This window comes from Lethenteron reissneri, chromosome 48, assembly GCF_015708825.2.
Source record: "Lethenteron reissneri isolate LAM-NWPU_2019-01 chromosome 48, ASM1570882v1, whole genome shotgun sequence".
NCBI lineage: Eukaryota > Metazoa > Chordata > Hyperoartia > Petromyzontiformes > Petromyzontidae > Lethenteron > Lethenteron reissneri.
Genome location: NC_083826.1, coordinates 6021410 through 6046522, shown reverse-complemented (window position 1 = coordinate 6046522; position 25113 = coordinate 6021410). Strand labels below are relative to the sequence as shown.

The 25113-nt window shown below is 51.4% G+C and overlaps 1 protein-coding gene across 1 annotated transcript in view; it reads left to right on the top strand.

Annotated features, from left to right (window-relative positions):
* The window catches only part of ASS1 (argininosuccinate synthase 1), a 75458-nt gene extending 50621 nt beyond the window's left edge, over nt 1-24837 (top strand). The window contains exons 12-15 of the mRNA XM_061571676.1: nt 8399-8530; nt 20359-20515; nt 23127-23192; nt 24059-24837. Of these exons, the coding sequence (XP_061427660.1) occupies nt 8399-8530; nt 20359-20515; nt 23127-23192; nt 24059-24116 (413 nt within the window). The 3' untranslated portion in view covers nt 24117-24837. The remainder of the gene's footprint in view (nt 1-8398; nt 8531-20358; nt 20516-23126; nt 23193-24058) is intronic.
* Nucleotides 24838-25113: the final 276 nt, after the last annotated feature.

The following is a 25113-nucleotide window of genomic DNA, read 5'->3' as shown; positions in this document are numbered from 1 at the left end:
TCTCGTATGCAGAGGCGGTGGGCAAGTGCTGCCCCGCTTCTTGCGTGTGGTCCAGGGTGTCGCCTGGAGGTGCGCTGTGCATCCCGGACGTTGCTCCGTGACACGCACGTGACGAGGCGCTTGCTGCGCGAAGATTCTGTCGTCACGCTTGGACACCCCTGGGAGCGCGTGACGTTGCGCCCGAAATGTATTTCATTGACGTAAATATCGCTTCCGCGGGGCCGTCCTCATATCCGCGGGATGCCCTGCACTGACCTGCGACGGTTCCGGATAGATTCTTCGTTTCGCGCCGAGGGGAGCACAAAGGTCAAGATCCCCCCAGTGTAGCCTTAACCAGCTGTTGGGGCAAGTGCTGTTCGCGAGTAGCACCTATGAAGGCCGGCACGGCGCACGAGGGTGTGGGGTGGCCAGCACACACCAGATGAGGTACTCATTTGAGGCTGATTTGACCTAGGGGAGGCCCAGGACTGGTTCAGATTATAATCAACACTTGTGTGGACTTTGAGCGGGAATCGAACTCAGTTCGCCAGGTTCACAGTGCAGTGCGTGAACCACTGCACTACCGCTCACCAGCCACACACACACGCAACACACACTCACCACACGCACACCAAAAACACACACAACACACACACACCACACACACACCACACACAGGCACAAGCCACACACACCACACACACCACAAACACCACACACACACACCACACACACACACACACCACACACACACCACACACACACACACCACACACACACACACACAGCACACACACACCACACACACAGCACACACACGCCACACACGCCACACACCACACACATACACACACATACAGCACACAAACCACACACACACAGCACACACAGCACACAAACCACACGCAACACACTGAGCCACGCGAGTCTCGTTGCGTTAGGAGCGGAGAGTAATTGGAACCTTCCTTGCAGCATCCCTCCACTGCCCCCTCCGCCCCCACCCCTACCACCCCCCCCCTACTCCACCACCACCCCCCCCTGCTCCACCACCACCACCACCATCTCCCCATCTCCCCCACCTGCCAAAAACCACCTGCTGCGATGAGCATTTCAGCCGCGGGTTTTCACGAACGTCGCTTGTGGAAATGCCATTTCTCTTTCAAGCCGGCTGTCAGATCAGCGATTTTTTTTCGTGTTACCCCCCCCACCACCACCACCACCACCATCCGCCCCGACCCCCCCTCGTCCCTCCCCCCCCATTTCGTTCCCCATTGTCAGTGGATCGCCACCGTGCCCCGTGTCGCAAGGGGCACGCAGAGCGGCGCTCGCGGTGCGACCGCGTGTTTGCTGATGATTCTCAGAGGGGTCGAAACTGGTGCGTGGATATCAAGTGGCGTGAGCGGACAGCATCCAGATCCGACTGCGTACACACGCGTGCACACGCGCATACGTGCACACGCGCACACGTGCACACATGCGCACGTGCACACGCACACACGTGCACACGTGCACACACGTGCACACGTGCACACGTGCACACGTGCACACACGAACATGTGCACACACGCACACGTGCACACACGCACACGTGCACATACGCGCACGTGCACACACGCACACGTGCACACACGTGCACACGTGCACACGCATACACGTGCACATGCGTACATGCACACACGTGCACACACGCACACAATGTTCTGCATGCCCAGTTGGATCTGGAACGCCAATAGGTCCAATGGACTCAATAATGTAGGGTGGCGCAGGAGGTCACGGCACATAGGGTTATTATTGTATTGATTTTAACAAATCACAGAGGGTTATTTTTAAGTTTAACAAATGTTAAAACCGACTCCCATTTAACATGCATGCATGAAGCGTGAATTCTCCTTTGATATAAATGCGGGTCTTTTTATATTGTTAGGATTACAGGTGCAATCTTTGAACATTAATCAACGATGTTTTGTCTCAATTAAGTAAATATTCTTTCCCATTTTTTTAATGCCAGCCCCGAAAAATGGAGAAGAGAAAAAAATAGATGTTAACAATGATCACAGATAAAAAATAAAATAAGTTTAATGCCAGTGTTAATATTAATATAGTAACCCTATGTGTTTTGATTGGAAGCTTTCGTGACTGCAGGGATTCATATTCTTGGTTCTTTCGGTAAAGTCACGTAGAAGGGAAACAATAAAATAACAACAAAAAAACAATAAAATTCTCACGACGTTTCGATTGCAACACAAGCAATCATCATCAGGTGTGAAAACAACAGCAAGAAATTTTGAAAAAAGATTGATTCAAATTTTCTTGCTGTGGTTTTCAACCTGATGATTGCTTGTGTTGCAATCGAAACGTCGTGAGAATTTTATAGTTTTATATTGTTTTTATTTTATTGTTTCCCTTCTACGTGACTTTACCGAAAACCCCCTATGTGTCTCCTAGCTTTTGGGCCACCGTATTAATCACATAGCTCCTCGGGTCTACAACACTCTAAAGCTACTCCGTGAATACAGGGAGCACAAACGTGGGGGGACTTATATGTATCGTACGATACAATGGATCTTGATCCCCACGACGTACTCCCGTAGCAGCCTATAGCACCCGTTATGCATGGCAGTTCAGTCACCCTTTCAAGCGACATCCAGGCTCGAGCCTGCTTGGCTTACAAAAGCTGGCGCGAGATGGGGCGCGTTCCGGGCTGCTTGGTCATTGACAAACGCTCGCCACCGTATCTGCACCTGATTTCATTGTTGATGATGTGGGTTAGGCCCACTATGTCACGGCGTGTGGCCAAATCCGTGTCATCAGGACCCTCCACCACCCGTCGACACTGCCGCGTGTGCGAGCGTTTTTAACGACGCGGCAAATGCCACCGCTCCTGATCACTCGCCGGGAATGTGAAGGATGATTCTCGATAATTTGCGTGCCACTGTGAAATGCTAATACACGTGGCAATATAATTTATATGGCTGTGTCGTCGGGGGATGCGGGCTCTTGACGACACAAACTCGACCAGATCGTTACGGAGTGGCCTAACCCCTCTTCCCCCCTCCCCCCCCGCAAAGCAAAGCAAAAAAAAGAAACGAATCGTGACATTGGCTGCGGAAACCTACGCGTCAAGCACCTGTTTGCGGTTCAACTGAAGATGACATTGACAACGACGACGATGCTCAGGCGGAGGGAGCCGACGCGAGCGATTGATGATGTCAGCGCCGTTGAAGCGGAGAATCGTGGCGGCAGCGACTGCTTGAGCTGCGCACGCCGACCCAAGCAGCCGCTCGCTTGAAAAATGAATGAAGGCCCGGGGGCGATGTATTCTTAATGCCGTGGACCGCGTTGTTTTGAGGATCGTCCAGGCAGGCGGGGAGACGGCCTCTGGCCGGTGCACTCCGCCACCGTTACGGGATTCGCCGATGCTCTCTGTGGCACCGACGCGCTCGCTCGCCGCGCGCGCTTTAACATCTCGTTCCAAACTATTGTGCAGCCTCCCACGTCGGAGCGTGCGATCGAACCGAAGCGGCCCGCCGACGACTTCTAGAGGCACGGCGCCCTGCAATTACCTGCTCGTGCCCCTGGCTGACGGAAGGGACTCCCGCATGAGCAGGAGCTCTCTCTGTATATCTCTCTTTGTTGGAGACTGTTTGACCTACCCCTTCCAGCCTGCCCAAATACCTTTGTAGAGGTGGGGGTACCCACACTTTGCCCCACCACATGGCGGTTCATCCATTTATACTGCTGGCTGCTGGGTGACCTTGGGCCGATGGGGAGGTGGGGGAGTTTTGCGAAACTTTGCAGACCGAAACGCCAACCTCTGGTCAGCAAGTCCAATGCCCTGCTACGCCACGGCACCGTCCCATTGCGTGAATCATCCAAATTAAAATTGTCGACCGTAGCAGGCGCAACAACGCTTATCCACAAGACACCTTTTTTGGGGGTTTTTACCTGCCCATTATTACGAGTTGCCTTGCCAACTTGCAACAACCTACCCATCAATCACCGACTCTAGCGTCGATCTCCCCCTTCTGGGTATCCGCGCTGCTGCTACTGCTGCTGCTCTCGCCGCCCTAGATTCTCGGCGCGGATCCGGAAGAACGCCCGGCCCGCGAACCCAGTGGAACAACGCGGACGTCCGGAATGAGCACCTCAGTCGAGGCGCGAACATCACCGCACCGCGCCCCGCTTCGACGTTCCTCCTCCTCCTGCAAGGCACACCGGTGGTGGATCCATCGAGTGCATGAGAAGGCCGATGAGCACACGTCCTGCATGAATGGGAAAAATCAAAGACACAAGCAGCAACAGTCGTGCGATTTGTGGCCATGCAGCCCAAAACTCTGGGCCGCTCAGTAACACCCACTGTGGTCGGCGCTCCTTCAACGGAAGAGGACCAAAATCAAAACGACACGAACTCTCACCTGCAGCCCACTCGCCGTGACCAGCGGCAGACCTCGACATTGGCCATTTAGCTCCCCGAACAATTCGTCGCCGCCGCCATCGTGCACGAGAAACAGAACTGCCAGCTGCGCGACTGTGCAGACTCGTCGACAAGGACGCCAGATTGTTTTCACGGCTTTGCGATCGGCATTTCGAGGCACTTTTGGAGAGGTTTTTCAAGCTGGAATGACGTCGTTTTTTGTTTGTTTGTTTGTCAGCGGTTCCGCGATGCGTCGCGGTTAAAAGTTGTAGGCGGTCGACGGTTGGCCTCACCACTCCAGAGGGCGGGGGCGCGGACCTTTTCACCAGCAGTGGAATCGGCAGGCAATTTCAAGGGCTGCACCTTTACCAAATTTTTGTGGGAGGTGTGTAAGCCGTCGATCGGTTGGCGGCGGTGTTGGCGTGAACGGCGGGGGGGGGGGGTGTAGGAGTTGGGGAGGAGGCGAGGCTTAAGCACTTTGTAGTCCATCATGGGGAGTTGTTTTAAAGGCTGGCGGTAATGCCAGTTTTACGCAGCCGATTATTACCGAGAGCGTCACTCACAGCGCGGAGGAAGCCATCCCACCGTGCAATCTCTGTTTTTATTGTTCGCTCCGTCAGCGGCTGTCAGCCGCGGAGGCGGCCGCGCGGGGAGAAAACACGCGCGGATGAAGAGGGCCGTGTTTTGAGCCGCGCTGGCGTCAGTAATTTTCCTGTCGGGGGGCGCTAATTGCTCGTCCTGGCGATGAGATAACGAGAGGCTGCACAAAATCTGCTCGGTTTTTTTTTTCTCGAGAAGGGGGGGGGGGGGGCGGGTGGTGGTGGTGGTGCAGTTTACTCCTGCCCCCCCCCCCACAACCATCCCCCAAACCCCTTCCTGCCCGCATCTAATCCACCACTCATCCCCCCCTCCATCTGCCAGCGGTTATTTTTTGTTAAAGTTGTAAGGCTCTGGCTTCTCCCTCCCTCCCTCCCCTCCTACTCCCACTCGTGGGACGATGGGAAGACCTGGCTGTACTGAGGACTGTGAGAGCAGACCGGGAAGATCCGGTGTCGACTCTGCAACTGCCGCTGCAGAATCGGTCGGATGGAAGGAAGCGATGGCACGGCGTTGTTCCGTCTCGCTGGTATCGTCGTCAGGCCCGTCGTTGCTGACGACGCAGGAACGCTTCGCTCCGGGACTCTTAGTCAGGAGGGTCCTGCCGAGTTGTTTCGCAGTCGGGAGAGGATGGCACCGTTGGCTACGTTACGGCGCGAGCTCGACATACATCCACACAGACGGATGATTGCTACGGAGATTCCAATTTAGTGAATTGCGGTGAAACACTTTTCAAATTTGGCGAAGCGTTCAGATGTTATCGAGCGTCATGGGAACTCCCTTGCCAGTATCAACATATAAGAGTTGGCTTTACTCTTTCTGACAAGATGTTAAAACACCAAACTGAAACCTTTTGCAAGGAATCGTGTCTGCATTAACAACATATACTTGTGGTGAACATGCAAACACAAAAACACATGCTCTGGTAGTCTATGCTGTGTCTTTGAAACTGATTGGTCCAACATTGCCAGAAAGGGTACAACTTATGCTTATAGGTATTCAGCGTGATAACGTTCAACTTGATCTGAAGTCAAATGCTCTCGATCGCCGCAACAACAAAAAATCAACTCTCTCCTTTTTCCTCCCACCATCCTTCCCCCAATTGGATTGCGTCCGTGCTCTCTGTTGTCACGCCCCGAGATGAGGAATCCATTCGGAGCTCTCGCGCAGCAGTACGTGTGCGTCATCGGAACAGGGATTTAAATTAAACGACTCTGTCGGTAGCGAGGCTCCCTCGGAAGGCCGTGCGGCACATTTCGGCGTCGGCTATTGCAGAGCGCGGTCGTGTCGCTACGGTTCTCTGCGGTGAATGCGATTCGTCGGTCGACGGGACCCACCCTGCAACTTTTGCAGTCATCTCGGAACGGGAAAGGGTTAAGGGAACGACCCGCGGAAACGGATATTGCAGAACGCCCTCCCGAGGTCACTTCAGGTGGCCTCTCTAACCCAGACGCTAGAGGGCGCTACATTTTTTAGATGACTTGGAGAGTGCACAAGATGTGCAACTTTTTTATATGGTGGCGGGTGGTTGCGACGGTGGATTTGCCGCCTACGATTAAGCCGGGTTCTCAAATGTGGTGAGTCGATGGACGACCGTACCGTATATGGCATCACAATCATTCGCTTTTTTTTATGCATCGGTCGGCAGAATTCCAGGTCTAAGAATTTCAATATTCAGCTTACGACGTGCGACAGATATCTCTCCAGAAGGGTATAGAGTGATGCTGCCCCCTCCCACCACAATGTGTGGCCAGGAGGTCACTTCCACAATCTCACAAATAGTTCTGTGATGTCCGCTTTCTCGGGCCAGAATTCCGAACGGACGCTTTGTTGGCGCGTGGTTGCAGCCGTCGGTAACCGGCGTTCCGTTTTGTGACTGCGACGACACCGAAAGACGAGGTTTGAATGAAATTGAGAAGTTGATCAAAAGTTGACGACAAAAATTGAGCGCACTCTGCTTCACCCGGGTTAATGCGAGCACGGTATGATTGGCGATTAGGAACAACGCCGTGAGTTGATGTTATTCTGTCGGGGCCAGGTATCGCTTGCGTCACCGTCTTGCATAAGAAATTAACGGTGCCTCCTTAATATTGCGTGGGCGGGCGGGATGTTAATCAGGTGCCAAATTTAGCCGAGGCGCTCCACGTCCCGTAAGTAAGCAAAGCAAATGTCACGAATCCAGCCAAAATTGCAAAGGAAAAAACTTAAAAGTATTTATATGCAAAAAATGAGATGTTCGTGTCGCAGGCCCGTGACGACGCGACGCGTTGTAACCGTTCTAATTGCTTCGCGAGCCGCCCCTCTGTGCCCACTCGGTCCACCCACGCACATCACAACCGTTCCACACACGCGCGCAGGCAATACACGCACGCATGCACAGCACACGCACAACACGCAAACGCACACACGCGCGCGGCCGCGTGGGCCCTCCCGATGGAACTTGCCGCTGTAATTGCTAACGCGGTTGCTGCTGTTAGGACAATTGTCTGACGCGGCTATTGTCGCCGCTAATTTCATTTTGGTTTCTGGCCGCGTCCGTTAAAAATAACGCGCGGCCAAATTTCGATTGAAAGCTTTCGTGACTGCAGGGATTCATCTTCTTGGTTCGTTCGGTAAAGTCACGTAGAAGGGAAGTAATAAAATAATAAAAATAAAACATAATAAAATAAATCTCACGACGTTTCGGCCACAACGCAAGCAGCCGTCCTCAGGTGAAGAACAGGTCTGTCGGAAATACAGCGTCTGAATGAACAAGACCTGAATGAACAAGACCTGGTCTTCACCTGAGGACGGCTGCTTGCGTTGTGGCCGAAACGTCGTGAGAATTGTATTTTATTATGTTTTATTTTTATTATTTTATTATTTCCCTTCTACGTGACTTTACCGAAAGAACCAAGAAGATGAAACGCGCGCCCGTTTCTGCCGCCGAACGCAAGCGAGGCGCCCGCCTCGGCCACCGTTTGCCGGCGGAGGGCACTGCCGCTGACCCCGTTTGCCTCTCCTTGTGCCCCGCCGGCGGAGAAAAACAACAAAACGTGCTCCATGGACGTCGGTCGGTGAGGTCATCAATGCGGTGATCGGTGTGCAGATCCGCGACCGCCGCATTGATGAGGTTCACGTTTCGGCCCGTTAACAATCCACGATGATGATGATGATGATCAGGATGTTACGAATGATAATGATGATTCTATTCATGATGATGACAATGTTGATGATGGTAACGATGCTAATCATGACATAGATGATGATGACGACGACGATGATGTTACTCATCAAAGATGACGATGCGACGAATGGCCATGACGAAGACGTTGATCGTTGATGATGATTACGATACTGATGACGATGTTACTAATGAAGATGACAGTTGACGATGTTGACATTCACGACTATCGGTTGTGTTGCCAGGCATCTACGAGACCCCTGCCGGCACCGTGCTTCTCGCCGCCCACTTGGACATCGAGGCCTTCACCATGGACCGCGAGCTCCGCAAGATCAAGGAAGGCCTCGCCCTCAACTTCTCCGAGCAAGTCTACAACGGTATGACGCATCGCCAGCGGCTGCCCTGCGGACGGACTGATCCCTCGCCATAGGATCGTGCCATTTCTCCCACTGCCTCGGCCCGGAGGTGGTGAGATGTTAACTACCTCGCCTGGTATACAGAAGGTCGTGGGTTCGATCCCGACCCTGACACCTGGAGTTTGTGTGTCTCTCTCCCCGTGGTCGCTGTGGATGTTTCCCTGGGTGCCTCCGGTTTTTCCCACCACATTTAGAATCAACGTCGTGCGTTTAGATTTTTTTGGCTTCTATAAATGTCCACGTGATGATGATGGTAAGCCACTTCGTTGTGCTAAAATTCGTGGTCAGGTCGCTACTGAAATAGAGCTACATAGCTGAGTGGACCTTGCTTGGTAAAACAGTTTTTTGAGTATAGTTCAAGAGAGCCACTGAACGTTTGCATGAATCGTGGTGGTACCTCGATGTTTAAGACCTTTTATCTGAAGCCTCCGTCAGTTCGGCCACTTCAGCCGCGATAGGGGCACACCTTCTGTACGCACTGCACAGTGTGTTCTTTGCGTGTCGAACGCACAGCAGAGTATTCTTTCTGTTTTCCCTTTTCCCGCCAACTCAATCGGCCAGTGGCGATGTTGACGCCACGTCACCGGTAATCCACTCGGGCAGCGCATAAACCGGCGTCGGAGAATGACGGCCCGCTGAAGTGGATACGACAGAGCTACGTCTGAGAATGCTTCGAGTAACCTCTGCTCCACATGGTGGTGGGGAGGGAGGGGAGGGAGGGGAGGGGGCAGCACTTTCCCACCCGCCCCCGCCACGGAGAGCGATGTCCGTCGCTCGATGGTCAAACTGATAGTTTTTTACTCTCATAGGCTGGAATTTGGCCAAATTAAGCTGGAAGGGCCGAATTTAATGTGTTGTTTTTGTGCAGTCATCGGTGATCGGTGCCGAGACAAAGGCTGTTGTTGCTCTCGCTAAAGAAAACCCGGTGGAAGATAAGGGAGATGATCAGGAAAGGAATTTGAAAGCCAGAGGAGGAGAGGAGGGGGGGGAAGAAAAAAAAACCTGCGCCGAGAAATGCGCGTGTGCCGAGCTGTGGCCTTTGTTGCTTGGAGCCGAGCGGGCCGAGGGTGGGAGGCAGTGGGGGGCAGTGGGGGGGGGGGGAAATTGGGGGGGGGGGGCTGTGGTCAAAAGATCATAATCATCATTGTAGGAACAACGAGTCGGTCTGTCCACGCCAGAGGTCTTGCAGCTCTACGGAAAATAAACCCTGGCCTCTTTGTAGTATCCACAGCTGTGCCCTCTTTGCCACGGTTTACTGGGCTGCAGTGCCCCCCCCACCCACCCACCCACCCTCCTCCCCCCGCCCCTCCGTGCCCCTCCCCTGCCATTCATTCCCAGCCCGTAATGAATCTTTGAGATGAGACTCTGCCAAGGCTCCTCCTTGTGCTCAATGGGAATGAACACTTTGACGCGAAGTTTTATTTTGTTTAACCAGAGGTGAGAAGTAGTAATGGGTTTTCTTTTTACCCTTTTATCTGAGAATTCAAGAGGAGTCTTCGTCCATTGGGAGGGGGGGTAATGCTGCGGTGTTTCATCCCAATTCGCAAAATTGTAATTTTGTTTGTATTTATAATGTGATGGCGGTCATGATGATGATGATAATGTGGATGGATTGTGACGATACTAATGATGAGTGATTATTATTTTTAATTTTGATTATCATCGTAACGCTGATGATGACTGATGATGATTTATTAATGATTATGATGGTTATTGATGACAAATGTTTCCTGATCATTTTGGTAATCATTTCATTATAGTCATCGGACGATTATGATGATGATTATTATTGACGATCATCATCATTTGCAGATCATCATCATCATCGTAGTAATATTCATTGTTTCAACTCCCCCCCCCCCCGACTCCCCCCCCCCCCGACTCCCTCTGCCACCAAAAGGCGCCGAGTGCCGATGGCAGCGATTTGACGGCGGTTCACAATAACCAACAAGAAGGGAACGCGTGGAGGGGGGGGGAGAGGGCTCCTTTGTGAAACCCACTGCCGCATTAGCGCTCCGTGCTTATTCATCAGGGTTAATGTGACGTTGATTTGGGGTTAAGGGCAGGCTTGAGGTTGGAGGAGGGAGGGAGGGGAGGGGAGAGAGGGAGGGGAGGGGAGTGGAGGGAGGGAGGGGAGTGGAAGGAGAGAAGGAATGGAGGGAGTGGAGGGAGGGGAGTGGAGGGAGGGGAGTGGAAGGAGCGAGGGAGGGGTGAGAGGAAAGGATTGAAGTGAGGGAGTGGAGGGAGGACTGGTGCTCCTCTCACATTGCAGCCCTGAGACAGTAGAAATTCCACATTGCTGTGATGGGGCCGAGTCTCTCCATAAGAAAACCTGTTTTGACATCCCCACAACTTGGTACCTACTCACTTTATCGACCCCGGAGGGACGGATGATGGGCTGAATCAAGCCTCCCCCCTCAAAACCAGGATTTGAACTTGCGACCTTGTGATTGCGAGCCGCTTTCTCTCCCGCTGAAGCACCTGGAGTGCCCATCCGATGGAGACATTTTAAAGGAGCGGGGGGTGGGGGGGCAAACTCCTCCGTTATATATTCATCAATTGCAGTGCGTGCAGCCTTAAAACAAAAAAATGCGTTTTCACAGGCGACGTTTCGGGTAATGGCCCTTCTTCAGAGCTCATCGGTGAAGGGGTAACGTCCTCTGCTGGCTGGAAAGCTCACCGGAGGAGCTTGGCGTCACGTGACCGGCTCAAAGTTTGAAAGAAAAAAAAATCAGCACGGGGCGTTGTTTACGCGAGCGGTCGACGATGAATTTGTGAGGATGAGATCCGGGGGCGAGCGGCGAGGCCTGGTCGGGTAAGAGTGGATTGAGAGCGAGTTGCGAGCTGGGCGAGCCGGTGAGTTATTGAATTTGAGAGTTGAGTAAACGAGCTTACGAATGGTTGTAATTTTTTGGGTGGGTCGGTGAGTGAGCGGGATGAGTGAGTGAGTAAATGTCGTAATGAATTGGTTTTACGTTGAGTGAGTGAGTGGATAATTGAGTGGGCGGGCGGGTGAGTGAGTGAGATGCTGACAGAATGAATGAATTGGTGCATGAACAGATTAGACAAACGCTCATCGAACGAACGGCCAAGTGCACGGGTTAGACACCGATTGAATTAATTACCGAGGAGTAAGTGAACGATTAAGTGAATGAGTGAGATGCTTGATTGAATGGTCGGTTTAGGGTGATAGCGATTGAGCGATCGAGCGAGCGATTGATTGAACGAGCGCAAAAACCGCTCACCCGTTCATTCACACACGGGCGACTTCACACTGCAGCCATACCACCCTGGGCTCTCACAGGTCCAGCGCCTCTCCCTCACTTCCCCTCCTGCCCCCACCAACCACCCCCGGCCCACCACTCCCCCCCACTGCTCCCTCACTGCCAACATAAGGGACTTAGAGATGTGAGTGGGGATAAGGGAGCTTTCGTGTGCTCAGGGGACCTCGGTTGTGGAGGAGGGGGCCGGGCGGCGTCGATCGGGGGGCGGGGGGGGGGCATGTCAGGGGATGGGAAATGCCCTCGGGATAATGCCCACACACCTGTACGTCTCCCCTGCCTCTCTGCCTCTCTGCCTGGCTACCCCCCCGCCCACCCGCCCACCCGCCCGTCCCCCTTCGCCCCAAGGCTCTGGGGCTGCCCGCACGACTGAAATCTACAAATTTTGGAATCTCTGCCTCACTTGATACAGTAAATCTGGCTGTGACGGTCCCACCTGATGACGGAGACTTGTGTTGCCTCCGAAACGTCGTGATTTATGATTTTGTTCAATTTCTATTACTTTTATTAATTTTAATTTTATTTTTTTACTTACGTGACTTTACAGAAAAAACCTAAGAGTATGAATCCTTGCAGTCACGAAAGCTTCAAATCTAGAATGAAATCTACAGCCTCGGTCATGACGGCCGTGCGTCAGTCGGCCGTGGCTCGCGGTTCGAATCCGTCAGGCAGCCCTGGTTATTGCTGTACTGCGGCATTAACCGTAGAACTCGACGTGCCACCTGCTTCGCAGTCAGTGTGAAAAGATTGGGGCGCCACGGTAACGAGATGTTCACTACCTCGCCTGGTACACAGGAGGTCGTGGGTTCTAATCCTGAAACCGGACGCCTGCTGTATATTCGCAGTTTGCATGTCTCTCTCCCCCTGGTCACGTGGATTTTTCTCCGGGCCCTCCGGTTTTCCTCTCCAAATTTAGAATCAACACGTATTTAGAGTATTTTGCTGTGATACATTTTCCACTTGATAAGCCACTTTGTTGAGCTATCATTTGTTGCCAGGTCCCTTCTGAAAAACATCCATATCGCCCAGTGGGCCTTACCTGGTAAAATACAAAAATAGTTTGTAGCTTTTAGTTTTATTTGCTGACGTCACTGTAAATAGTTGACCATCGTGTGCCGGGCGTCACGGTACGAATGTGTTTTTTTTTTCCTTCAAAATTTGAAAAATTACACCGCAAATTATTGTCTGGGATTACACACGGAAAATGTGGATTACATTGGCATTATGCACATCAAATTTAGGATTACATTGTGATTACACACCAATTGGGATTACATATGGATTCACACACAGTAATTAGGATTACATTGGGATTACATCGAAATTACATTGAGATTACACACATAAATTGGGATTACATTGGGATTACATTGTGATATATACACATCAATTGTGATTACATTGGTATTACATTGGGATTATACACCAATTGGGATTGCGTTGGGATATACACACAACAATTTGGATTACATTGGGACTACACACAGCAATCGGGATTACATTGGGATTACATACAGCGATTGCGATTACATTAGGATTATATTTGGATTACACACAGCAAGGTTGCCCCCTGCTGTGAAACAACCGGCTGTGCTCACTGTCTAGCACAGCAGCGGCTTCCTGTAATGATTGGCGCAGATTCCAAACTTCTAATTAGTGTTTGGCGAAAGTCACGGGGATGGACACACGCTTACTGCTGCTGTTGCTGCTGCTGCTTTAAGTGGTGGTGGTGGCGTGGTGCTGGCCACCCACCCCTCCGTGTGCCGTTCCGGCCATCAGCGGTGTTCGCGAACGGCACTTGCCCCAAAAGTATGTTAAGGCTACACGGGAGATCTTTGGCTTTGGTGTCCGCCCCTCACCTCAACCGCTCCGATAAAGAAGACGGCAGAGATATACAGGCAAGAGACAGAGATGTGGTGAGGTGACTGCCCTTGCCCCCCCCCCCCAGTGATTTTACGCGAATCCAGGACCCCACTGGGCCGCTTGGGGCCACTGCACTTTTGTCGTCGGGAAGGCATCGGGTCGAACGGTGTTGTTGGCGGTGTTGCAACGGCGCGGTGGGATCGGTGGAGGGGCGCGGGGGGACACACACACGCGGCTCTTGAAAATGAGTCTTGAGACTCGGTGAGGCCTATTGTTGGGTAAATAAAGAGCGCTGTTGTGGTTTCACACGTAGGAGGCTTTCGTGACCAATACAGGGTTTTTGTTTGTTTGGGTTACATGGCGTAAATCTAAATGTATATTCTTTGCGTCTTTCGGCAAAGTGACGTTGATAGGTTCAAAGAAAATGACAAAAAATAACACGTAGATAGGTTTCTATCTACGCGACTTTACCGAAAGACCCAAACAATATGAATTCCTGCAGGCACGAAAGCTTTAAGTCAAAAATATAATATTCTTAGGTTTTTTCAAGTACTTGATACAGCTGTCGTGGCTGTGACGGTTCCACCTGAAGACGGAAGCTTGTGTTGCCTCCGAAACGTCGTGATTTTTATTTTACTTTTATTAATTTTAATTTTTTACCTACGTGACTTTACCGAAAAAACCTAACAATATGAATACTTGCAGTCACGAAAGCTTCAAATCTAGAATCAAAAATATAAATGTGTCGTGAAACCCGCCACCACCCGACACAGCGAATTAGTGTGGTTTGTCACGTAAACCGAACATGGCAATTCGTCACTAGTACAGCACACGGGTTGTGTGTTGGAGAGAAAATTCACAACATTTCAATCTGTTGTGGTTCATGTAGTTTGCCACAATATTGAGAAGTCTCCCACCATCGCCACCTCCCACTCGCCCCCCCCCCTCCCCACCGTTTCTGTCTTAAGTGTTTCGAATGCAGAAATTTTTTTTACAGGTTTCTGTTTTTCCTCATGAGCAAAGAAAAAATTGAAACGCATTCGTCAATAACACCGTAGTCTTCAAATAGAAAATATGCACATATTTTAAAAAAATAGGTGACGCGTTATTTACGCGCTATGACGAAGGGCCTCTGCCTGAATCATCGCCGATTTTATATTTTTATATATTTTTTCCCTTGCCACCGTTATTAATGAACGCATTGAGGAATTTCTGTTAATTGTGCTGGTGCACCTGTGCCAATGCAGGATCGCCAAACAATGAATCACCAATGCGAGAGCTTCGATGATTAAAATGTCGCGGTTTAGCGTCGCGATTTGATTTAATAAAAAAACTATGATTCTGTTATGCTTTCCAACCAAGGGCGTAGAGCGTCCACGCGTTAGCTCTGTCCGTCTGCCTGTTCAGCCGTCGGCCCGTGAACGTGATCCAATGCGACCGAACATTCCCTGTCGGTGCTGTGCTGCCAGTCGGGGCTCGCCCGAGAGAAAACCACGCCACGTCGAACAAAACTTGGAGACACAAGTTAGAATGTGTTATGTGCACGTATGTGCACGCGTGTGTGTGTGGGGAGTGGTAGTGTAGCGGGTAGTGTAGCGGGTAGCTTAGAGGTTAGCGCCCTGTGCTACGAACCCGGTGATCCGAATTCGATTCCCACTCACGGCCAACACCGTCCAATGACGATTACCTTGAACCGATCGACTCGTGGGTACCTAGTGTGGCGTGTAAACATCGCCACTGGGGAGACAAAGGCGGCCGGGCATGGTCTTGGCCACCCCACCCCCTCGTGTGCCTCGCCGGCCTTCATGGGTTCTCGCTAACAGCACTTGCTCCGTAAAGTCTATCGAGGCTACAAGGGGAGTGGGGGGGGGAGCTTTGTCTTGTGCCAATGCGCGTGCGTCCGAGTGCGCGCGCGCGTACAGAGGCCGAGCGAACTGGCAAACGCGCACACACACACACAGACAACCCCTCTGCGTGTGTACACAGACACCCCCCCCCCCTCTGCGTGTGTACACACACACTCGCGCTCCAAGCAGCGGGCTGGGCGGGCGAGCCGAACGAGCGCCGTGTGGCTGACAGATGGACCGCAGACCCCGGCAACATCTGTTCATCTCGTATCACCTTTAAAGCCGCGAGCAAAATGCGACGCGCTCAGCCTCCGGTGGGGGGGTGGGGGGGCCCGCCTGATTGAATGACACGGGCGGTGTGACGAGGCAGCCCCAGTCAGCCGGCGTTGTGTGTGTGCGTGCGTGGCCTGCCACGGGACCTCCACCGCGGTAATGAAGCCATTAGCGGACTTGTGAACGACTCGATTAGGTGCGCCCGTGATTGACCGGCCGGAACCATGACGAATGACCCTTCATGCCCTGATTCCCACCCCCCCCCCAGGGGCCAGCTCGTGGTCAAGCTGGACGCGGATAACCCGATACCTGCAAAGATATTTATTCATCTTTGGTTTTCGTCCGCGTTTGTCGCTTCGTTCACGTAACCAGCCGACAGGCCGACCATGCGAGATTAATGGTCTCCGTTATTTCGAGGTGACCGCTCCCCAAGTGGTTCGGAGTTTCTGGGGCACGATCGGCCGGACACTGCGTCGATGTCTTCGTAGGTTTCGTGTCGAGTCGACGGCCGGAGAGTTGAATTAGCGTGGTAGTGTAGCGAGTTGAATTAGCAGTGGTGGTGTAGTGAGTTGAATTAGCGTGGTGGTGTAGTGAGTTGAATTAGCGTGGTGGTGTAGTGAGTTGAATTAGCGTGGTGGTGTAGTGAGTTGAATTAGCGTGGTGGTGTAGTGAGTTGAATTAGGGTGGTGGTGTAGTCAGTTGAATTAGCGTGGTGGTGTAGTGAGTTGAATTAGCGTGGTGGTGTAGCGAGTTGAATTAGCGTGGTGGTGTAGTGAGTTGAATTAGCGTGGTGGTGTAGTGAGTTGAATTAGCGTGGTGGTGTAGTGAGTTGAATTAGCGTGGTGGTGTAGCGAGTTGAATTAGCGTGGTGATGTAGTGAGTTGAATTAGCGTGGTGGTGTAGTGTGTTGAATTAGCGTGGTGATGTAGTGAGTTGAATTAGCGTGGTGGTGTAGTGTGTTGAATTAGCGTGGTGGTGTAGTGAATTGAATTAGCGTGGTGGTGTAGTGAGTTGAATTAGCATGGTGGTGTAGTGAGTTGAATTAGCGTGGTAGTGTAGCGAGTTGAATTAGCGTGGTGGTGTAGTGAGTTGAATTAGCGTGGTGGTGTAGTGAGTTGAATTAGCGTGGTGGTGTAGTGAGTTGAATTAGCGTGGTGGTGTAGTGAGTTGAATTAGCGTGGTGGTGTAGTGAGTTGAATTAGCGTGGTGGTGTAGTGAGTTGAATTAGCGTGGTGGTGTAGCGGAGTTGAATTAGCGTGGTGGTGTAGTGAGTTGAAATTAGCGTGGTGGTGTAGTGAGTTAAATTAGCGTGGTGGTGTAGTGAGTTAAATTAGCATGGTGGTGTAGCGAGTTGAATTAGCGTGGTGGTGTAGTGAGTTAAATTAGCGTGGTGGTGTAGCGAGTTAAATTAGCGTGGTGGTGTAGTGAGTTGAATTAGCGTGGTGGTGTAGTGAGTTGAATTAGCGTGGTGGTGTAGTGAGTTAATTAGCGTGGTGGTGTAGTGAGTTGAATTAGCGTGGTGGTGTAGTGAGTTGAAATTAGCGTGGTGGTGTAGTGAGTTGAATTAGCGTGGTGGTGTTAGCGAGTTGAAATTAGCGTGGTGGTGTAGTGAGTTGAAATTAGCAGGTGGGTAGTGGTGATGCGAGTTAAATTAGCGTGGTGGTGTAGTGAGTTGAATTAGCGTGGTGGTGTAGTGAGTTAAATTAGCGTGGTGGTGTAGCGAGTTGAATTAGCGTGGTGGTGTAGTGAGTTAAATTAGCGTGGTGGTGTAGTGAGTTGAATTAGCGTGGTGGTGTAGTGAGTTGAATTAGCGTGGTGGTGTAGTAAGTTGAATTAGCGTGGTGGTGTAGTGAGTTGAATTAGCGTGGTGGTGTAGTGAGTTGAATTACCGTGGTGGTGTAGCGAGTTGAATTAGCATGGTGGTGTAGTGAGTTAAATTAGCGTGGTGGTGTAGTGAGTTGAATTAGCGTGGTGGTGTAGCGAGTTAAATTAGCGTGGTGGTGTAGTTAGTTGAATTAGCGTGGTGGTGTAGTGAGTTGAATTAGCGTGGTGGTGTAGTGAGTTGAATTAGCGTGGTGGTGTAGCGAGTTGAATTAGCATGGTGGTGTAGTGAGTTGAATTAGCGTGGTGGTGTAGTGAGTTGAATTAGCGTGGTGGTGTAGTGAGTTGAATTAGTGTGGTGGTGTAGTGAGTTAAATTAGCGTGGTGGTGTAGTGAGTTGAATTAGCGTGGTGGTGTAGTGAGTTGAATTAGCGTGGTGGTGTAGCGAGTTGAATTAGCGTGGTGGTATAGTTAGTTGAATTAGCGTGGTGGTGTAGTGAGTTAAATTAGCGTGGTGGTGTAGTGAGTTGAATTAGCGTGGTGGTGTAGTGAGTTAAATTAGCGTGGTGGTGTAGCGAGTTGAATTAGCGTGGTGGTGTAGTGAGTTAAATTAGCGTGGTGGTGTAGTGAGTTAAATTAGCGTGGTGGTGTAGTGAGTTAAATTAGCGTGGTGGTGTAGTGAGTTAAATTAGCGTGGTGGTGTAGTTAGTTGAATTAGCGTGGTGGTGTAGTGAGTTGAATTAGCGTGGTGGTGTAGCGAGTTAAATTAGCGTGGTGGTGTAGCGAGTCAAATTGGCGTGGTGGTGTAGTGAGTTGAATTAGCGTGGTGGTGTAGCGAGTTGAATTAGCATGGTGGTGTAGCGAGTTAAATTAGCGTGGTGGTGTAGTGAGTTGAATTAGCGTGGTGGTGTAGTGTGTTGAATTAGCGTGGTGGTATAGTGAGTTGAATTAGCGTGGTGGTGTAGTGAGTTGAATTAGTGTGGTGGTGTAGTGTGTTGAATTAGCGTGGTGGTGTAGTGAGTTGAATTAGCGTGGTGGTGTAGTGAGTTGAATTAGTGTGGTGGTGTAGTGAGTTGAATTAGCGTGGTGGTGTAGTGTGTTGAATTAGCGTGGTGGTATAGTGAGTTGAATTAGCGTGGTGGTGTAGTGAGTTGAATTAGTGTGGTGGTGTAGTGAGTTGAATTAGTGTGGTGGTGTAGTGAGTTGAATTAGCGTGGTGGTATAGTGAGTTGAATTAGCGTGGTGGTGTAGTGAGTTGAATTAGCGTGGTGGTGTAGTGTGTTGAATTAGCGTGGTGGTGTAGTGAGTTGAATTAGCATGGTGGTGTAGTGTGTTGAATTAGCGTGGTGGTATAGTGAGTTGAATTAGCGTGGTGGTGTAGTGAGTTGAATGAGCGTGGTGGTGTAGTGAGTTGAATTAGCGTGGTGGTGTAGTGAGTTGAATTAGCGTGGTGGTGTAGTGAGTTGAATTAGCGTGGTGGTGTAGCGAGTTGAATTTGCGTGGTGGTGTAGTGAGTTGAATTAGCGTGGTGGTGTAGCGAGTTGAATGAGCGTGGTGGTGTAGTGAGTTGAATTAACGTGGTGGTGTAGTGAGTTGAATTAGCGTGGTGGTGTAGTGAGTTGAATTAGCGTGGTGTTGTAGTGAGTTGAATTAGCGTGGTGGTGTAGTGAGTTGAATTAGTGTGGTGGTGTAGTGAGTTGAATTAGCGTGGTGGTGTAGTGTGTTGAATTAAAGCGGTGGTGTAGTGAGTTAAATTAGTGTGGTGGTGTAGTGAGTTGAATTAGCGTGGTGGTGTAGTGAGTTGAATTAGCGTGGTGGTGTAGCGAGTTGAATTAGCGTGGTGGTGTAGTGAGTTGAATTAAAGCGGTGGTGTAGTGAGTTGAATTAGCGTGGTGGTGTAGTAAGTTGAATTAGCGTGGTGGTGTAGCGAGTTGAATTAGCGTGGTGGTGTAGTGAGTTGAATTAGCGTGGTGGTGTAGTGAGTTGAATTAGCGTGGTGGTGTAGTGAGTTGAATTAGCGTGGTGGTGTAGCGAGTTGAATTAGCGTGGTGGTGTTGTAGTGAGTTGAATTAGCTTGGTGGTGTAGTGAGTTGAATTAAAGCGGTGGTGTAGTGAGTTGAATTAGCGTGGTGGTGTAGTGAGTTGAATTAGCGTGGTGGTGTAGCGAGTTGAATTAGCGTGGTGGTGTAGTGAGTTGAATTAAAGCGGTGGTGTAGTGAGTTGAATTAGCGTGGTGGTGTAGTGAGTTGAATTAGCGTGGTGGTGTAGCGAGTTGAATTAGCGTGGTGGTGTAGTGAGTTGAATTAGCGTGGTGGTGTAGTGAGTTGAATTAGCGTGGTGTTGTAGTGAGTTGAATTAGCGTGGTGGTGTAGTGAGTTGAATTAGTGTGGTGGTGTAGTGAGTTGAATTAGCGTGGTGGTGTAGTGTGTTGAATTAGCGTGGTGGTGTAGTGAGTTGAATTAGCGTGGTGGTGTAGCGAGTTGCATTAGCGTGGTGGTGTAGTGAGTTGAATTAGCGTGGTGGTGTCGCGAGTTGAATTAGCGTGGTGGTGTAGTGAGTTGAATTAGCGTGGTGGTGTAGTGAGTTGAATTAGCGTGGTGGTGGAGCGAGTTGAATTAGCGTGGTGGTGGAGCGAGTTGAATTAACACGGTGGTGTAGCGAGTTGAATTAACACAGTGGCACTACCTTGTGTGTGCGTGAGCAGGCTTCTGGTTCAGCCCCGAGTGCGAGTTTGTGCGCGAGTCCATCTCTCGCTCCCAGGACAACGTGGAGGGCTGGGTGCGTCTCTCTGTGTCCAAGGGCCACGTGTACGTGCTGGGTCGCCACTCGCCGCTGTCCCTCTACAACGAGCAGCTCGTAAGGTGAGGCCGCGTGGGTCAACGTCGTGGGTTCGATCCTGACCCTGACGCCTGCTGCTGTATATTTGGAGTTTGCGGTGTCTCTCTCTCTCATTATCATCACGGTGGCGAGGAGATGTTAACTACCTCGCCTGCTATACAGGAGGTCGTGGGTTCGATCCTGACTGACCCTGACGCCTGCTGTATATTTGGAGTTGGTGGGTTCTCTCTCTCCCATCATCATCACGGTGGCTAGGAGATGTCAACTACTTCGCCTGGTGTGCAGGAGGTCGAGGGTTTGATCCCGACCCTGACGCCTGCTGCTGAATCTTTGGAGTTTGCGTGTCTCTCTCTCTCTGTGGACTTTTCTTCGGGTCCTCCGGTTTTTCCCTCCACGTTTAAAAACATACGCTTATAGTATTTGGCTGCTATACGTTTCCACTTGATGATAAAAGCTACTTCGCTGAGCTGTCATTTGTGGCCAGGTCGCTTCTGAAAAAGAGTTATGTAGCTCAGTGGGCCTTGCCTGGTCATCGTTTTAATTTTTAGTAATATTATCTGGCGATACGTCGATAGCTGTGTAAGCCCCAGCACTGAGCCGTCAAACACAGGAGCTGGATCGCCAAATCAACCGTGGCCAAATTCCAATTCATTAATCCATCAACCCCCACCAACATTCGTTGTTTCATATCACCCGGAACGGATGTATTTTCATAACTGCTTCCGAATAAACAGGAGTCAGAAGAGGGGGTGGAGGAGGGGAGGGGGTGGGGGTGGTTGACGATTCGTAGCGCAGCGGCGAGCGCGCACAGCGATGTCAAAATCCGGTCACTCTATTTCGATTCCCGTGCACACGATTGACATCAGCGGCGAGCGACATCCGTCCGCCAATTTACCGTCTCGCGTTGAAGTATGACCACGCACCAAAAGAGAAAACGCCTGCACCCACGACCGCCGAGACGGCGGGGGCGTCCGCCGCGCCCGTCCAGCAGCGGATCGACAAAAGGGGGGCGGCCGTGACGCGCGAATTGGATCGGCGTTTCTGGCGGGGCACGATCTGCGCGCGGGTTTATTTTTTGTTTTGTTCGACGCGTCGCTGAAAGGAATCCTCGCGTGAGTGCGTGCGCTCGAGGTGCTCGGAGCACATTAACGTCCCCCCCCCCCCCCCCCGGCCGCAGGGACGCGTCCTTTGTGAGCCGCGCAGCGCAAAGTGTTTCCGATTGTCTCTCTCTCTTCTGCTGCTGCTGCTGCTGCCGCTTCATCAGTGCGAGCTGGCGACAGAAAGGGGGGGGGGGGGACGGCACGATTGCTGGGGGGGGGGGGTGTGGGGGCTGGGCCCCCCATCGAAGTGGAGAGGCGCGGAGGTGGCACGGGCAACTCATTTAAAATAGAGAGACGTTTTTGGGGGGGTGGGGATGCAATAGAGAGGAGAAAATCGACACAATAAAACGCAAATTGATAAATAACAATACGTCGCCGCCGCCATAGACGCGCACATTAAACACTTGACTGTTTCGAGTGGCCGCTTTTGTGCTCTCGGCTCGCGGATTTAATAAAGGGATAAAGGGAGGCAAGCGCCAGCCGCGAAGAGGGGGACCTTCTGGTGAAAGGGGACCCCATTAGGTGACTCGTGTACAAGACGTCCGCTTTTACCGTGGTCAAGGCCAAGCATCTCCCCCCCTCCCGCCCCCCCGCTCCGCCTATCTGTCGGGCGATGGGTTCCCATTTGCAGATTAAAACAAAAAAATCCGCAGCCTTCGGCGCTTTTATGCGACGAGGCGCTCGGCACGTAGAAATTATCGCGTAGACGCGGGGAAAAGTGGGAGGGGAATGCATATATTTTAACGTGTTGTGATGTGATGTGTTTGTCTGGTGGTTTTTATTTATTCGCATGCCCAATTGCTTCCCTGGATGTTGTCAGAGCGGCGGTAATAGGGGGCGGTGTTGGGTGTCAACAATTAGACATTTAACAATGCGTCGATTGATCAATTGAAGTGGATACTTAAGTTCATGATATGGTTTGGAAATTTGCATTCGACGTCGATGAAGAGATCGTGGCATTATTTTCACGCGCTGCATTTGCAATCCGGAGGTCGCCGGTTCGATTGGCTGGCATTTGCGGTCGGAACGACGGCACGAGTTTGTTTTGTTAAATCCTTGCGTCCACAAACGGATTTACTGCAGCTGGCCAATAGATGGGTCGCGTGTGGTGGAGTAAAGTGTGGGTTCCCCCAGCTCTTCCGAGCCGTCCTGGCCGGCATGGAAGAGTAGGCCCAGGGGCTTTCTCGAGCCCCCTCTGTTGGAAGCCCTTCCGCCAGCAGTGGTGTGAGATGGCACTTGCAGGGGATGCCCCTTTGGCTGTTTTCGCTTTCATTTCACACTGAATATTTGCCGGGGTTCGCCGGTCGACTGGGGTAGGTGGAACGAGTAGCAGCCACGGCCAATAGCGAGAGTTGTATCGGGGATGTGGTGGGACGGACACGAAAATATTTTCTAACATTAAAAAAATATTTATTCTGGCTGTGGGTGAAACTCACGTCACTGGACATCTGTTAAAAAGCGCAGCTCATCAGATTCCTCCGGCGTAAATAACTATTCGGATTCTGATTGTGGAGTTTCCTTCTCTCATCCACAGCATGAACGTCCAGGGAGACTATGACCCTGTAGATGCCGCGGGGTTCATCAAGATCAACTCGCTCCGGTGAGGTCCCAGCTCACACCACTCACGCCGTCTCACCCCGGTCTCACCCCGCCTCACCCCGCCTCACCCCTAACCCTCTTCGGAACCCGGCACCGCACGTCAGCGAGAGCTTGCGCCACGATGCCACTGGAGCATTTCCTCGACCGTCGTCACCGGCATTTGGCCCCTGCAACGCATTTCCCGTGAGCGACCGTGACACAGACCTCGTGCTAGATTCATAAAGAAAAGGTGTTCAGCACTTCCTGAATGGTGTGGGGACTGAACAGTGGGCGGAGCTACCTGAACAGTGGGTGGGGCTACCCAAGTAGTGGGTGGGGTTACCTGAGTAGTGGGTGGAGCTACCTGAGTAGTGGGCGGGGCTACCCAGGCAGTGGGTGGGGCTACCCAGTCAGTGGGTGGGGCTACCCAGTCAGTGGGTGGGGCTACCTGAGTAGTGGGTGGGGCTACCCAGGCAGTGGGTGGACCTACCCAAGTAGTGGGCGGGGCTACCCAAGCAGTGGGTGGAGCTACCCAAGTAGTGGGTGGGGCTACCTGAGTAGTGGGTGGAGCTACCCAAGCAGTGGGTGGAGCTAACCAATCTTTGTGCGGGGCTACCGGGGCAGTGGACGGGGCTGCCAACTCACCATGTGGCTCGGTTGAGCCTCACAGAAATGTCCCAATCTTGATTTTTTTTTTCTTGCTGTGGTTTCCCCCACCTGATGACGATTGCTTGCGTTGCGATCGAAACGTCGCGATCTATTATTTTTCTACCCACGTGACTTCACCGAAAGAACCAAGGAGTGAGACATTTCCCAGCTTCACGCGATTCGGGTTGGCGTGAGACGTCGCGCAAAAACTGACACGTGCCCGCGTGTGCCCTTTCACAGGCTTCAAGAATACCGTCGGCTGCGCACCAAGTTGGAATCGCAGCCGCCGAGCGTGTGATAGGTTTCTTCGAGTTTGTGCCAAGGCCCCAGCGTTTGATGCCCTCGGCCCAATGTTTTTGACTCTCGCAAGCCAACGTTTTAACTCCCACACACTGCACTGCTGCCCAGGGCACAGTCAGAAAGAGTACGAGGGGGGGGACCCATTTCATTCCTTGCACCAGTACCCATGCCAATCACGCCAACCACGCTAGGCCAACCTAGTTGGCGCAGTCTATTGATGAATGTTTAAATTGAATGCGGGAGGAAAGCGTAGCACCCGTAGAAAACCCATCGTTCGTTCGAGGGGGTAACGCTCAAAGCTTTCGCAAGCATCGATTCAAGATTCTATTTACATACGCCCATTTGCCTGGCCACCTTGTGGCCTCAGTTCTCAGGCAGTTGTCTCCCAGGCTCAAGCTTGCTTAGCTTCTGATTTTACAAGAAAAATATTTTATTGTTAAAAATGTATGCTTTGTAGAATAATTCTCTGATTCCCGGTACAAAATAATTGATCCAGCAACACTTTCAGGGCCCCGGGTTCGAGTTCCGGTCGCCACTCGGATAACGCCGGAATTTTATCGCACTGTGTCGTTTTGACAGTGTTTTGTTCATTCACGTAAGCGGTGAACGCACAATAAAATTAACAAGTTGGGAGAAAAAAAAGACCATGCGTCGTAGGCATGGGTGATGTAATGCTTTGTCACGTGCCTTTCTCTTCGGACGTATGTAATCAGCTGCAAATAAGCCGGTGGGAAGCTGCCATGGCCACGTGCGTGTTTCCATATTTGCAAGCGGTGCTTTTGCCTTTCGACTTTCGGGAGACCCTAAAAAAAAAACAATGAGTCCAGTTTTCAAGAGGATAAGTTCTGAGAAGCAACGCAGCTAAAGTTTTTGTTCGCGAGAGATCATCTTTACGAGAGTTATAGCGTCCTCCGCTGCCGCTCTCTTACTGGCAGACGGACACGGCGAGTGCATGAAGGATTTGATCCTGAATTGGAAAGTATAAAACAATATAC